The sequence below is a fragment of the Triticum aestivum genome, chromosome 3B (genome assembly GCF_018294505.1).
Source record: "Triticum aestivum cultivar Chinese Spring chromosome 3B, IWGSC CS RefSeq v2.1, whole genome shotgun sequence".
Lineage (NCBI taxonomy): Eukaryota > Viridiplantae > Streptophyta > Magnoliopsida > Poales > Poaceae > Triticum > Triticum aestivum.
In genome coordinates, this window is record NC_057801.1 from 125,707,377 (window position 1) to 125,724,275 (window position 16,899).

The following is a 16,899-nucleotide window of genomic DNA, read 5'->3' on the forward strand; positions in this document are numbered from 1 at the left end:
ACTTGTGGGTTATCACTCCCCAGTCCGTGTTCATGGGCCGGTCCGCAGAGCGTGACGCACCTATTTTTTTAAAAAAATTGTCTTTCGTCTTTTGTCTTTTCTTTTCTTTTTTCTTTTTTCCTTCTTTAAATTAATTCGAGATTTTCAAATTTCAAAATGTTACAAATTTTGAAAAACATGTTCGACAAATTATAAAATGTTTGTGAATTCAAAAATGTGTGTGAAATCATATTTTTTTTGTAGTTTTAATAAATATTAGTGATTTTACAAAACTGTTCACAAATTATTAAAAAAATACAATTTGGAAAAAAATGTTGGGAAATAAAACCATGTTCATGATTTTGAAAGAATAATCGTGTATTAAAAGAAAATTTGTGAATCTGACAAAAATGTCCATGAAATTTTAGAAAATATTGAAAAAACTAAAAAAAATGTGAGTTTGTGGTTGATGAGATTTGTTTTTAAAGTGTGCCGTGCAGTGGCAAGCTCATTGCCTTACCATGTCGAATACATTGCGATCACGTGGACATCGCGTTCATCATAAGCGAGGGTGGGAAGAAAGACAAGTGGCAACATGATGGGTCACTGTGTTAAAATAGATGATGCTCATATATCAGGGTATTGAGTCATGCTTATTTGGCTAGCGTGTATTTTTTCTCTCTCTTGTTGCAACGCACGGGCATGTTTGCTAGTAACCTTAAAAGGAGAAGGTATCCGGTATAATATGAAAAACTACCAGATTTTGTCAACTTTTGTGGCTTAGTTGAGGTTCTAAGCAAGGGGGGACATATATGATTTTCCTGTCCGAGTGGCGTCTAAACCCATCTAGGGTAGAAAAATTGAGAAGGAAACTATAGATGGACCGTGTGGAGGTCCATGAGAGCAATGGTGCTAGTGGTAGGCTGTTGTTATTTTGGTGTAGTCCTGTGATAATTCATGTGTTCTATAAAACCCAAAACTGCATCAACGTAACAGTGGAACTGTCGGATGATGAGGTTTGGAGGTTGACGGGGTTCTATGATGAACCTAAGTGGGAAGATAAGTATCTTTATTGGGACTATATCCTAGACTCACATCATCAAACTCGACTCCTCTGGGTTGTGATTGGTGGCTTTAATCAGATTTTATACTCTTATGAGAAAGAGGGACGAGCTCCACATCCGATGCACATGATGCAAGATTTCTGTGATGCTCTGATTGACTGTGAGTTGAAGATAGGGGGTTTACCGGAGATCAGTTTACATGGAGAAGGGTGAGGCCACGGGAACGACTGGATACGGTTGTTTGTAATGGAGAGTTTCATGGTGTATTTCCAAATGCAAAGGTTGTAACCGCAGAAAACAAAAATCTTACCACAAAACTATTTTCCTGGATACTTAAGGGGCTGTCGGAGGTAACCTGCAGCAACCGAGAGGATACAACCAGTTTGAAGCTCGTTGGTTGAAGGAAAGGGACATGGTTGGTGAGAGATGCATGGGAACAAACGAGTCCTACAACATCTATTGTGGTGCGTACTGGTGCCGTTCACAAATAAATGCATGCATGGGATGGTGCAGTCTTGAAGGCGCCTCAACAATGTCTCAAAGTTCTGAAGGCAGAGTTGAAATTGAGTATGTTTGTACTCACGTTTGCTTAATTTATATTTTGCAAAGGAGATTTCGATCTCACTAGTAGTTCCACGTGGACTTTGACGAGTGGGAGGGTCTTGTAGTCAGTCAGACTTCTCAGCCTTTTTCTTTTGTAGATGTTTGTACTCAGACATATTTTGCTTCCGTTGGTTGTATGCTTTGTATGATGGGTCATATGACCCCTGTTTGTAATACCATGCTATGTATGGCTCTTTGAGCCTCTTAAATAAATACTTTGACTCGTAGAGTTATGTTGTGATGCCATGTTGTATCTACACATATTGTGCATATTGTGTGTGTATTTTAAAATGCATTGGTATGTATGGGACTCAACACCTAGTTATGTGCCTTGGTAGCCTTTCCTATAGAAAAATGCCTCCTAGTGCTTCCACTGAGCCTTGGTAGTTCGTTATTGCTCCGGAACACATGGACTGACCGGCATGTATCCTTGTTTGCTCCTGTGTCTGTCCCTATGGGGAAATGTCACACATTCTTCCTTTGAGTCCTTGTAGCTTGCTACGACTTGGGTTCATACGTTGATGACAGACACATGCACTATTGGGTTACCTATACCTGTCCCTGTACGTTCGTTCCACCTTGGTTATGACTAGTTATGTCGACCCGGATTCTCTGTCATATGGATGCTAACATCGCAATCATATACGTGAGTCAAAAGACGCAAACGGTTCTGGCCAAGGTAAAGGTGGCAGCCGTGGGTTGCCGTGTGTGAGGCCGCAAAGTGATATGATGTGTCTTATGCTAGATCGGTATGACTTAGGATCGGGGTCCTGACATAGCCCTATACTAAAAACGGAAATTCCATATTCATGGAAACAGAGCGTCTGTTCCACCAAAAACCTGTTTCCAATTTTGTTTCGTTTCCACATAAAAATCCATTTCATTTTTTTTGTAAATTCCCGTTTCCATTTTCATATTTCCTCTCCATTTTCTCTTTTCCTCCAGAAAAGCGGAAAGTTTCCACTCCATTTTCATCCCTACTTCTATGATCAGGACCACTGGTGACGGCAAGACTTGCCTCTTCTGGTGTGATCATTGGCTTCAAGGCCATTCTATCACTGAGATCACCCAAGCACTCCCGTGACGCCAATGGCGGTACATACTAGTATGTGAAGGGATCTCCGATTAACTGGATAAGCGACATCCATGGATCATTTGGACCTGCTACTACCATCGAGTACTTTGGTTTTTGGCAGCAAATCCAGCACGTTGAGCTATCTGTTGTGCCCGACAAGATTACTTGAAAGTGGCCTCCAACAGGATCTAAACGGCTAGCTTTGCCTACAAGGCCCTCTTGGTTCCACCACCGCGCCCTACTGGCGCCCCATCTGGAAGTGCTGGGCTCTGATGAATGCCAAGTTCTTCCTCTGGCTTGCCTCCCTTAATCGTTGCTTGACCGCGGAAAGAAGGGCATGCCACGGTCTCCCCCACGACCCGTTGTGCAAGTTATGTTGCAAGGAGCACGAGACTCTTGACCACTTACTCATCTGATGCGCCTTCTCTAGGATTACCTAGCATGAGATATTATCCTGGTGCCGGATACCAGTGTCTCTACCTACCGCCGCGTTGTGCTTCTTCCGTTGGTGGTCTGCTGCCGTTAGCACTTCTCAGGCAAGCTTGCTGAAGGGCCTAAACTCCCTCATCACCCTTGTCGCCTGGTCTATATGGAAGCACCTTAACGTTGTTGTCTTCAACGACCTCCGGCCTTCTACCAAGGATGAGGCTCGGCTTTGGGCAAGGGCCGGAGCCATAGGGCTAGAATTAGTGATCCCTGTAGTCTGAACCTGATTTATCGAGGCTGAGCAACCTCTACCATGCTCATGTTGCATTCTCGGGGACGTCGGCTTTGTTGAGCAATCAAGGCCGTCAATTTAACTTGTCGTGGTGTGAGCGAATGAGTCGACAAGGGGTGAATCATCGACAAACCAAGACCGGAGAGATATGGAAGACAAACAATTAAGATTAGAAAGAGATTGTTAGTAGTAATCTTGAGTTTGTAGTGCAGGTGTTAGTGAAGTACTTTTTCAAGGGATACGTCAAAGATTGACGCATCGAGAAGATAGATAGAAGATGCCAAGAAGGGCCAAGTATTTTACAAACCCCACCACGGCTATAAAAGCCCTAAATCCTCATGCGGATTACTCACCCAGATCCTCCCTATCTTCCATACAAATGACGAAACCTGTTCACGAAGCAGGTCGGCCGCTCTCCCAGTCTTGTGCAGGTGTTAGTGAAGTACTAGCGCGTGCATGTACGGTTTGTGCTTGTGGTCATGTAGTCCGGTTAGGACTTTGTCAAGTGTTTGTGGTACTAGGTTTAGTACGTGTGAGTCGAGGAGTACTACTTTGGGTAAGTTTAGTTCAGGTTGGTTTGTGTCCTGGCTGTGTACGGAGCCGACTACTAGTCTGGGTAGGCTTCTAGCAAGAGTCCGTATAGGTCTAGGTTATTTGGGTCGTTGCTTCTGCGTGTATATATATGTGCAATGCAGGGTTAGCTTTTGATGTACCATGGGATATTAAGAGGAATAAAGAAAATACAGACATGACACTGCCCCCTTGGCCACAAAGTTTTCATGTGCACGTGTTGGTCGTGATTTTATGTGATCAATTTGCGGGCGAATCCCAATAGGCTTGTGTACACGCCCCCTCGAGCGGCACCCTATAACTTCTTTTCCCCTATCAATTAAATAACACACACTATTGTGTATTCATGAAAAAGAAATGTGTGTGCAATAAGGCAATGCCAATATTAAGATAGATTTTTTTTTTGAAAAGGAGCATGACCCCGCCTCTGCATCTAGATAAAAGTACTATGCCATCTTATTTATTTATTTTGACACATTATGTTATCTAGGTCAGCATCCACAATGCAATGTCCTTGGTATCTAGAATATTTAAATAAGAGCCACTCACTACCTGATTTCGTGGCTTATGGTGAAGCCACGTCATCACTAATTTCTCACGTTGTTGTGCGTGTTTTCCCTGTAGCTAGCCTGGCTTTGGTCGTGCAGTAGGTCACGGAGGGGCGCACTATGTCGGGCAGGGTTCTCTCATTTTTCATGCATCAAGTCCCACTAGAAGCCGTTGTCGTTTCGTCAGCCCCCACCAATGCCTCCTCCATTATATCCTCTCCATTCCCTCGTCGATAGTTTAGCAGGTAGAACCACGCCTTTCTCCAAGTCGCCTACTCTTACCCCGGTGCCGCCATGGGTCAGCGTTATTCCATCTAGGTCGCCCATTATATCGAGAATTCGCGTGGCTGAAGCTGAAGCAGCTACTTTCGAAGTAACAGAAAGAAAAGCAACGACTGGAGTAGGGGAGTCAGAGTCGAAAAGAGGATTCCTCGCTTCTTTTAAACAAGAATCTAATAAACTAGAATTGAGTCAGTGGAAAAAAGGATCTTTCGTGTATAATCCTGCATAATCTCCACTGCTGCCTCCACGGGTCAGCATTGTTCCACCATGATCACTCCCTGATGAATTCCTCTCAAATTTCTTATATTTTTCTTCGATTCGTGGCCTCGTGTTTAGTTTCTTGCTCCTCCATTATTACCTTGTCGCAAGTGGTGCCAAAGTCGTGGAACTTACTTGCGTAGTCGCGTTCACCTCCTTCATGAAAGCATTGTAGGTGTAGAACAGGCCTCCCCTCACCCACTCTGGTTGCGGTCGCTCGTCATTGAGTTGAACATGTTGCCGGACTGCTTCCTGCTGGCAATGCCACGATACCCTACAAAGGTTGTACAACTTCAACCACAAGACATACTTAGTCCCATTTGTAAATTATACTCGAGTGTATATTCACTGTGAGAAAACTAAGAAGTATTCTTTCATAAGGAGGCCCTGTGGGTAGGTGCGTACACCTACTATATTTTACATCCGCTAGTGTTGGGGTTTTGTCATGAAAGTGTTGGCAAGGTACGACAAATATTTTGGTGAGGGCATGGCATACTAGAATGTTAAGGCGGAGACACTGTGAGTTTACACAGGTTTAGGCCGTCTAGGGGAGGTAAGACCCTACTCCTACCTTATTATCTTTATTGTCAAGGTGTTCGCCAAGGATCTAGTGGATCACTAGCGAGATCTTTCCTGACATTTACTGGTCACCCTACCTAGCAGCAGAGAGTGGGGTTGTAGAAAGTAGATATGTCCTATCTTTTTTCCCTATGCCCCGATGGGACCCTCTGGTCCGCCTTATATAGTCGGTCGGCTTTGCATTACAAGTGTGGTTCTCAAGTCCCCCAAAGGGAGGTCTTGAGGGGTCAGATATCCCCGGGATGTGCTCATGCATCCTTGGAGGATGAAGGTCTCAATCTTTGGAACCCTTGTTAGCAGCTCTCGAGTGTTAGGTTTCCTCTGTTGCCTAGAGTGGAACAATGTGGGTCTTGTTAACTTCCCTTGTTCTTCCGCAGAGTCTTTTGAAGTGTGGTGTCCTCATACCTCAAGCTCCAATCACATGATTAATGGAAAGGTGGGGAACCCACAATTTAGTGCTTTTCAAAGGTTTTTTCCTCTGGATACGTTGTGTTGTTAGTGAGATTTGTTTCAGCTACCCGAGGGGTAAGGGTATTGATGGCGTCAGCAAGATCGAAGGTTCAGAGGGTCACAGACACGTCTTGTCATGTCGGTGCTTTGAATGGTGGTGTCATGACTCTTGATGATGCCTCGTGTGCGGAGTTCTTTTGGCTTCCCCCTATCTTATTTAAAGGGGTCAAAAAGAAATGGAAGAGTCCACTGTGTCCCTTCCTTTGCCTCCCCCTTAGGATCTCTCATCTCTCCCTACGCTACCTCACCACCTGAGCCCCACCACTAGAGGTTCCCGTGACCATGTTACGATTTTCCCTTGGCCATAATGGAGTATTATTTCCCTTCTCCTTTGATCCCTAATCTAGGGTCCCGCCAGTAATAGTTGCCCCTACGGCGGCCTCACCTCTTCCCGAGTCGGACGATTGGTTGAACTCTACCCTGCTGACTCCTTAGCTAGTGATTCTAATGGCGGATGATGCAACGCGCGGGCTAACACTCAACATCAACATTGCCAATGCCGAGGGGGGATAAGAGGCGGCGAAGGAGGCACCAAGGTAGAGGAAGAAGGAATTGATGTTGCTACCTAGGAGCATAAGGTTGATATGATTGGATATTTACATGTATTAAAAAATATTTCAATGATGAAGGCAATCTTTCGGTTACATCACAGCATATTTGGATATATATAAAACTGATTTAAAGAGAAAGACATATATCGAACGCGGAGTATGTGATTGCGAGCTCACAGGAGCTCGGTATCACGCCCGTCCAGAATAGCTGTGAGATTCGGATGCATTGAATGCAGATGTCAGACACGGGATGGGGAAAGCTAATATACTCCCTTATACGGGCCTGACGTGTGGGCCCTCAATGCACAGACGTTGCGACGGCCTGGACGGAGCGAGCTCTGAGCCGTGGCTCGAGACGTCGCTGCCGGTCTGATCCGTGGACCAGATCAGGGGCTTTCCGCTAGCGCCGGCGGTAGAGACAGTAAATGCAGTAGGTGGGCCTTGGGTGGGGGTTGGTTGTGGGCGGTGAAGTTGGATTAGGGCTCCATCTAGGGCGGCTACACGGAGGAGAAAATCTATTGCGGCGACGGCGATTCCGCTGTGCAGCAAGATCACGCGTGCGGCGGCTGCCATGGAGTTCTTGATGCAACCGATAAACAGGTTAGGATCTGTCCGATGCGGACTTCTTTCCCGTCGATTTGAATACTTTTTTTGTGGGTGATTGTGATTGTGATGCCATCTGCTTCTGGATTGTTTAGAACTCTGCTGGAGGAGGTGAACCAGAACAACAGCATGATGGAGCCCGTGAGGTTCCCAGTCACCTCTCCGCAAAGATTGAGCTGCCAGCAGCGCAAGTTTCTAGTGCGGACGGGCAGATCTGTCGTGGCGAGGCTGCTGCTGATCCTGGGAGTGCAGGGAAGGCTCAGAGATCTGAGCACTCTGTAGAGCAACTGGACCCAAAGACTCCGAGCTGGGCACAAAGGTAATACTGATTTGCAGACTGACATTGATCTTCATTTAGTATAACAGGCATAGACTGGAACCTGTAGCTATGTAATTCAGAACATACTGCTAGGTGCGCCTGAGAAGCATGTTCGCTTTGTGTAGAAACAAATTACAGTAGAAAATTTAAGCATGACAAAAATTCGTGGAACTTGTCATCCGCTCATGATGATCAGTGAGTCATCCGCTCTGTATGTTAGCTTTGTTGAACCCGAGAAAGTCAGTTGCAAGTAATCTGGTGTTTGCTTTTTGCAAGGGAGGCCGCTGATCCGAGCAAATATGCCAACCTAGAGACATGCTGGGAAAATATACACAAGAGCTATGTTCGAGCAATTCGGCCACATCCTTTATGAGTGAGGTGCATATCAGGTGGAGGAGATAGAGAAAGGTAAAAGATGTGTTGCCATACATAATGATGCAGTGCTTAGAGAGAAGTGGTGCAGAACTTCATACAATGTCACAGTTATTGAAGGAGGCGAAGAATTTGATTGTGAGTGTGGCCAGTTTGCACACATGGGTCTGCTGTGCAGCCATATCCTAAAGGTAATTTACATGGCAGGATGGTGTGCATATGTTATCTGGTCTAATTTTCACTCTTATCGTTTGGATCGGCACTAAAGTTGAATTATGTGAATTTGTCTCCAAAAAATGTGTAGGTACTTGACTTCATTCGTGTCATCGAAATGCCAAAGAAGCACATAGTTAAAAGGTGGACCAGAGATGCAGGAGATATCCTGCCGAGACACCTGATGCAATACCAGAGGGACAATGCTCAAGAAAACCCATTTAGTTTCCGGTATTTCAATATGTACATGCAAGCTATGGAGCTTCTGCGGATGGGAGACTCAAGTGTGGCAGCTTATGAAAACCTGATTTCATTGTTCAAGCACTGTGCTGCAGAGATGAAGCCATTCACAGACATCCGAGATGGTCTGGGTCTCGAAGACAGGCTAGCGGACAATATAAAATATCCGAATAGGATACAATCTGAAGTTGATATACGTCCAAGGGGAGGAACTCAGATTACAGTGGGTGATGGTGACAACAACTCAGCTAACGAATCTGCAACTCTGCCAACAAAGTTATTACCACCGATTAAAAGAAAGCAAGTGGGCAGACCAACAACAATAGGGAGAAAGCACCATATGAGGGATTAAGTAGTTGAGATATGTCACACTCACACACTGCTTCTATTCATCCATCATAGGTACATTTATACACTTTACAGGAGAGGAAGCAGGAGAACGTGGGAGAGTACAACGGCCTTGGCCGGCTAGCGCTACCATGCAGGAGAGGATAAACATGAAGTACGTGGGCTGTTGGAGACGCGCACGACGCGGGCTGCATGGCTAGCGTCCTGACGAGAGGGACGTGGGCACGTTCCAACACCGTGTCGAGGAAGTCGAGGAAGACGCCCGTTGGCAGCCCCTTGGTGAAGATGTCGGCGAACTGCGAGCTCGTTGGTACATGGAGAACACGGATCTCACCCAGTGCCACACGCTCGCGCACGAAGTGAAGGTCGATCTCGATGTGCTTCGTGCGTTGGTGTTGCACCGGGTTGCTCGACATGTACACAACACTGATGTTGTCGCAGTAGACGGCCGTGGCACGGGACGGCGGTTGGTGGAGCTCGCCGAGAAGTTGGCGTAGCCACACCGACTCGGCGACGGCGTTGGCGACCGCCCGGTACTCGGCCTCGGTGCTCGAACGAGAAACGGTGCTCTGCCGTTTAGATGACCACGTGAGGAGGTTGGAGCCGAGGAAGACACAATAGCCCGAGGTGGACTTGCGCGTGTCGGGGCAGCCGGCCCAGTCGGCGTCGGAGTAAGCCACGAGCTCGGTGCCGGCGTCGCGATGGATCCGAAGGCCGAGGTGAGTCGTGCCACGCAGATACCGGAGGATGCGCTTCACCAACTGGAAGTGGCAGTCGCGGGGGGCATGCATGAACATACAACACTGTTGAACGGCATAAGAGAGATCGGGCCGCGTCAACGTGATGTACTGCAGCGCACCAGCCAGGCTGCGGTAGAGCGACGGGTCGTGGAAGAGCGGGCCAGTGTCGGTGGAGAGCTTGGCCAGCGTGTCGACCGGAGTGGAGATGGGCTTGCAGTTGAGCATGCCTGCACGGTCGAGAATCTCCAGGGCGTACTGTTCCTGGGAAAGGAACAAGCCACGCGCAGTGGTGGTGACGTTGATGCCGAGGAAGTGGTGGAGCACGCCGAGGTCGGTCATGGAGAACTCGTGGTGAAGAGCCTGGATGACGGAGTCGAGCACCGCGCCCGAGCTGGCGGTGAGGATGATGTTGTCGACATAGAGGAGCAGGTAGGCGAGGTGAGCACCACGCCGAAGGACGAAGAGCGACGAGTCCGCCCGCGACGCGACAAAGCCAAGGCTCCGCAGGTACGTCGTGAACCTGGTGAACCACGCCCGAGGCGCCTGCTTGAGACCACAGAGAGACGGTTCAGCCGGCACACATGCGAGGGCGAGGTGGCGTCGACGAAGCCGGAAGGCTGGTGGCTGTAGACCGTCTATGCAAGATGGCCGTGGAGGAAGGCGTTCTTGACGTCCAGCTGATGTATGGGCCACGACTTGCCGGCGGCGAGGCTCAGTACAGTCCGGATGGTGGCTGGTTTGACCATCGGACTGAAGGTCTCGCCGTAGTCGACACCGGCCTGTTGCGTGAAGCCGTGAAGCACCCACCGCGCCTTGTACCGGGCGAGAGTGTCGTCCGGATGAAACTTGTGCCGGAAAATCCACTTCCCTGTAACGACATTGGCACCTGCAGGACGAGACACTAAACACCAAGTATTATTCTGCATCAGTGCGTTATACTCCTCTAGCATCGCAGCATACCAGTTGGGGTCTCGAAGAGCAGCGCGATAGGAAGAGGGGATAGGACTGATGGAAGGTGTCGAGGCGTGAAGTGCTTTGGGCTGTGCGAAGGCGGACTTGCTACGGGTGCGCATGCGATGGAGATTAGCCGGAGGGGTAATCGGAACGGCACACGGTGGTAGAGTGGCTGTAGGGAGTGGAGAGTCTGGGACAGATGGCGTGCATGTACTGGTTGCATGGGAGCTGTCTGGGGCGGGAATTGGTGGAGTGGTGGGGCTGCATGCAGGTGGAGTGGAGCTAGGCGCGCGGGGCGAGGCGGCCAGGGGGCTGGCTGGCGGGGGGGGGGGGGTCCCGCGGGCTGGCAGGGGAGATGCGCGTGGGGGTTGGCGGCCGAGTGGAGCGTGCGGGGATTGGCGGCCGAGTGGATCGCGCGGGGGTTGGTGGCGGGTCCCGCGGGCCGATTGGATCGGGAGCGCGCGTGGATTCCGATGGGTACGAGGTAGGTGTGCGGGATACGGGGTGGATGAGGTTGGGATCTTCTGTGGCCAGGGGAGGTGCGGAGGAGCGTGGGTGATCGGCAGAGAAGTAGGGAAAAACGCTCTCGTCGAACGTGACATGCCGAGAAATAATGACCTTGCGAGTGGATAAATCAAGGCATCTGTAGCCCTTGTGCTCTAAAGGATACCCGAGAAAAACGCAACAAGATGAGCGGGGAGCGAGCTTATGGGAACTAGTAGCTATGGTGTTGGGAAAGCACAAACACCCAAAGGCACGCATGTGGTCATATGTGGGATGCTGGCCAAGAAGAGCGAAGTGAGGCGTCACGAAGTGTATGGCTGAGGAGGGCGACGGTTGAGGATGTAGGTGGCAGTATGTAGCGCTTTGACCCAAAAAGGGGGTGGGAGGTGTGTGTGGATGAGGAGCACACGGAGTACGTCGTTGGTGGTGCGTATGAGGCGCTCGGCTTTCCCGTTTTGTGGTGAGGTGTGCGGGCAAGATAAACGGAAGGAGACACCGTTTTTGGAGAAGAGCTCGCGCAAGGAAGTAGTGAGGAACTCGCCACCGTTGTCGCATTGCATACATTGAATCGTGACGTGAAATTGGGTAAGAACATACGCAAAGAAACGAGTGATTGTGTCGGCGGTGTCGGATTTGTTGCGCAAGAGAAACGTCCAGGAGTAATGGGAGTAGTCATCAAGAAGCACTAGGTAATACTGAAAACCAAAGAAACTATGCACCGGCGAGGTCCACAAGTCACAATGTATTAATTGGAAAGGCGCACTTGTTTTAGTAATGGAATGGGAAAAAGGAAGTCGAGGCTGCTTGCCAAGTTTACATGATGAGCAAACGGAAGTGCTAGGCATAGCTTTATTACAATTTGGAAGAAAATCACGTGCTAGAATGGAAACCGATTTATTGCTAGCATGCCCTAAACGAAGATGCCATATGTCATCGGTGGAGATGGAGAGCATTGCTTGAACGTCAGAGTTGTTGAAGAAAGGATAGAGGTCCCCATGGCTATTGGACCTCATGATTAGCTTCCCCATGGCTAGGTCCTTCACGGAAAAATCGAAAGGATCAAACGTGATAGAGCAAAAATTATCTTGAGTGAAACGACGTACAGAAATCAAGTTCTTAATGATAGTAGGAGATATAAGTACGTCATTTAGTGCAAAATTTGAAAGAGAGGTAGAACCTACGGCTGTAATGGGGAGACGAGAACCGTTGCCTACTAAGATGCCAGAGGAATGACGCAATGAGGGAGAACCATACGAGGTGAGGAGGTCCGTCTTACCAGCGACGTGCGACGTGGCGCCCGTGTCGAGGAACCAATCCGGGGTGCCGCCGGCGTGCTGCTGCTGCATGGAGAGGCCTTGGAGAGCGGCGTACAACTGATTGTACTGCTCCCAGGTAGGCCCGCTCGAAGGCGTCGAGTGCAGGGGGTAGGCCTGATGCGGTGCAGGAGGACGTGGGCCTAGGACGCCGGCGGCGTTCGGCGCAGCCCAAGGGGCCCGTGGTGCAGGTAGGCCGGGGAGGAGGGCGCCGTATGGAGCGAAGAAGCCAGTCGGGGGATGCGGCCCTGCTGGAGCGGCGCTGCGTCCAGCGGGAGCGCCACCAGATGACTGGGCGCCGCGGCCACGGCCACGACCGCGCCCACGCCCGCGCGAGCCACTGCCCCTGTCGCCCGGGGAAGATGCAGCGGGGCCCTTGCTCTTGTTGGCGGAGTCGCTGCCTGATCCGCGATCAGGGGAGGGAGAGGGGCCGCCACTCGGGGCGTGCCCGATGGTGAGTGCAGCGGCGGGGAGTTCCGGACGGCCGTCCAGCCTAGCCCGCTCGTTGGCAGAGATCTCCTCCATGAGGAGACGAGAGCGGGCCTGCACGAAGGAGGGGAACGGCGACTGCATCGGGAGGCGCGTCGCCATGATCTGAAACTTGCGGTTGAGGCCGCGGATGAGCTGGAGCGTGAGGGCCTGATCGGAGATGTGCTCGCCGACGTCCTCGAGAGCGTCGGCCAGGGACTTGAGCCTCCTGCTGTATTCGGCGACGGAGAGGTCGCCCTGGACGAGGTTCGCCGAGGACGACGGCGCGGCCCGGCTGATTGTCCATGAAGAGGACGTGGAGCTGGGACCAGATGTCGTAGGCGGTGCTGTCCGGGGACGCCACGACGTCCAGGAGCTCCTCGGCGACGACGCCGTGCATCCACAACACCATGGACAGGTCGTCGTTGCACCACACGACACTCTGGCCGAGTGGGTCGGTGGCGGCGTCGAGATGATGCTGAACCTCATGTTTGCAAGCGATGATGTAAAAGAGTTGACGCCAGCGCGAGTAGTTACCGGACTCGAGGTGAAGCTTGCTGGTGAAGTAGTGGGCGATGGAGGGCGGGAGACCGGCAGTTGAGGAAGGACCGGCGTCGGAGCGCCCCGGGCCGAGGTGGGTGACGACGGCGCTGCCGGGGCCGCCCAGCGTGAGACGCGGGACGGGGGTGCTGTCGGCGGTGCGCAGGACGCCGGTGGCTGGCTGGGCAGAGGGCGCCGCACGGGGCGCCGAGGTGGACGAGGAAGGAGCCACAACGGCTTCAGGGACTGGCGTCTTGCCCAGGTCACCGAGGTGCGCACGGCGGGGCGCGGGTGCAGCCGGGGTGGTGGTGACCGTAGCAGCGGGAGCTGCCTGAGGAGGTGCAGCCGCAGCAGTAGTGGCCGCGGCGACGGGAACGGCGGCAAACGGAGTGGACGCCGGCGCGTCGAAGTCGGCCGAGCGGGTGCGGCGGAGAAGACGATGCATGGCGGAAGCGTTGAGAGAAAGAAGGATCGGGGTGTTGCTATCTGATACCAAGTTGAGATATGTCGCACTCACACACTGCTTCTATTCATCCATCATAGGTACATTTATACACTTTACAGGAGAGGAAGCAGGAGAACGTGGGAGAGTACAACGGCCTTGGCCGGCTATCGCTACCATGCAGGAGAGGATAAACATGAAGTACGTGGGCTATTGGAGACGCGCACGACGCGGGCTGCATGGCTAGCGTCCTGACGAGAGGGACGTGGGCACGTTCCAACATAAGTAAGAGAACAAGATTTTGTGGCATTTGTAGGCAGCAATGGCACAAGCGCACAACTTGCTGGAACTCGGGGATGTGCCAAAACAGCCTCGTAAACCGGCAAGATGCAAGAACTGTGGCGTTGAAGGGCACCGGAACAACTGTAACAAGACAACAGAGCTTAGGTTGAAATAATTAAGTGGAAACATGACCAGCTTTGGGGATAAACCAGGAAACGTCTTCTTGTAGTTCATCGTTTGTAATTCCTTTCATATCAGGGTGGTATGAACTTAAAAAGAAAAAAAAGGGTGGTATGAACTTTTAACTGTTTGAACTAGCCATAGTCAGGTAGTTGGATTCGTACAACTGTAACGGATATGTGGATTTTTCCTGTGAGGATTGTATAATCTCATTTTTCTGAATTTTACCTGGGAGTGTTGATATTATTCTTGGTTGTTGCAGTGGGCTACTATGGTGTCTGAACCATGCTTGATTCAGTCTGTTAGTACGTAATGTCTATGCCAGCATGGACAACCTAATTAAATTCAGAGAATAAGTTACAGTAAAGATGCGTTCAATTAAGTGTAGGCTGGTGTGTGTTTCAGTATCTGACCATTTTGCTTACTGAAGGAGGGACATGCGTAACTGCAGTTTGCCAACTATTGTGTGTCATGTGTTGGAGCCTGCAGGGCGGGATTCTCTTTGAAATTCGAAACACACCGGCGGAGATGTGGCTCAACGGCTCCGTTGGAGCAGAATCAATCACTGGACGGTACATTCCGTCGTCGTCCGCCTGATACGCTGCTGAGCTAACTGACAGCGTTTACTGATCCATGGGCCATATCATATTTCGGGAATTAACGAGGAGGAGCATATACCTACTGCTATACAGCCTGCAACACAGATCGCGAGATGAATGATTGGTGCAGATTCCAAGCTCCTGTGAGCTCGGGCTCACATAGGCACTTTCGCAATCTTTGCTCTCTCTCTCTCTCTCCCTCTCCCCCTCTCTCTCGCGTGTGTGTGTCAAAGATCCATTAGCAATACTAGTTTTGACCTATTGTGCAATCATATAACTTAATTTTTTTGCAAGCCGAGAATAAACTGACATCGCTTGTTTAGGAAGACACATGCAACTTTGCATCAACATACATGTTTTTTCCTTCCAATAAAAGAGAAGATGCACAGGACTCAGGCTACAATAATCATACCATATATTGTACATGATTAATGCCTGGTTTTACGAAAACCAGTGGGGAGACCAGATTAACCAACAGATCCTAGAAGATCTCATTAATTATTAGAAATTATAATATCATATCTCCTATATATTGTATTAATAGCAATTGTTAAAATCTTCTTGTTAATGAGATAATTAAATAGTACATGATTCCATGCACGTCTATATTTTTGTAAGATCCTTATAAATATCACCTTCTGTAATACCCCACATAAGCATCAAAGGCATCCTAGCATATGCATCTCTATTCTCCATAACATCTACTGCGAATTGTTGATATTGCTAGTAGCTATGGATCCTGATGGCTCCTATCCTAACATTTCCCCCTTGCATGAAGCATTGAGAGGCACGACCGCCATGCCGATATTGAATGATTTCATAGACCTTGAATCCCCATCATCATATTCACCTTCAATAGGAAATTCCTCAACAAACATCCATGCACCACAAGAAGGTACCGTGCTGTCGGTCAATGATAGTTCCATGATTCCATACCAATCTAATGCAGAACTCGCACCACTACCCCCATAGCTGGGTGATACAATCCCTAGTCCTTTATCATTGGATGAAAAAGGAACGTTCTCGCATGAAGGCTTCCTCACAAATCCTTTTTGGAATGACTTCAACTCATCACATCAGATGCAGAATTTGTCAACGGAGGCTTCACCATTCACACCCTTACTTCAAACAGAACCAAATTCAATTGTTCATTCCCAACTTAACACTAATGGAGTGTTGGATGATGGTTCACTCTTTAAGATGGTCACGAGGGATGTCTCCGAGGTAAGCTCACTACCATCTAGGTTTCTTTGTTCTTCTCAAAAGATTCACCCCTTCACATCAAGTACTATGCAGAAGCAACTGAAGATACAAGATGGAAGATTATCAAATGCTAATCCATATGGTGTAGCTGCCCCTACTTCTCCAGCCATGCAATCCTCACATATTCAAAGAGAAGATAAGATCCTTCTAGTTGGTCCAAATGGCATTTCTGATAGTGCTATTATGCATGATTCTATAACCTCACGTAAATACACATGCAAGATTTGCAATGCCACATTCAACACATCTCAAGCATATGGTGGTCACATGAGTTCGCATAGCAAAGCAAGGATGAAAAGCCTACAAAGTTGATCTTCCCATGTAGCTTGACATCCCATGATTGATACTTGTGGGACCAATATTTTTCCTAAGAACACAATGGATGAAGGCACGATGGTTTCATCGCAAGTGGAGAAACTTTATAAGAGGTTATTTATATTTGGAAAAAATATCAATAGAATAGCATAAGAGTGAAGATATGTTATGTGGGTGCGAAACTATCAAAAATTATTTTCGTGGCTATGTTTGTGTTGCTATTTCCCTATGTAAACAACAGAGTCATCTTTGATGGTTGTGTACTACTTCCTTGGTTCCAAAATATAAGATGCATTAATTTTTGTGCGAGTCAAACTTATGTACATTTGACCAGGATTGAAGAATAAAATATCAACATTTGCATTGCAAAATAAAATAAAATTATGAAAATAGTTTTCATGATGGACCTAATGACACAAATTTGGTATTGCAGATATTGGTACTTTTTTCAAAAAAATTGGTCAAAC

General features: G+C 48.9%; 1 protein-coding gene across 1 annotated transcript; it reads right to left on the reverse strand.

Moving 5' to 3' along the window:
* Positions 1-11,818: 11,818 nt before the first annotated feature.
* Positions 11,819-13,305, reverse strand: LOC123065011 (uncharacterized). The gene is made up of 2 exons (XM_044488386.1): positions 12,307-13,305; positions 11,819-12,067 (listed from the first exon to the last, which is right to left on the reverse strand). Exons 1-2 carry the CDS (start codon positions 13,298-13,300, stop codon positions 12,030-12,032), a joined length of 1,032 nt encoding a protein of 343 aa, XP_044344321.1. The 5' UTR covers positions 13,301-13,305; the 3' UTR covers positions 11,819-12,029.
* Between the last annotated feature and the right edge of the window lie 3,594 nt (positions 13,306-16,899).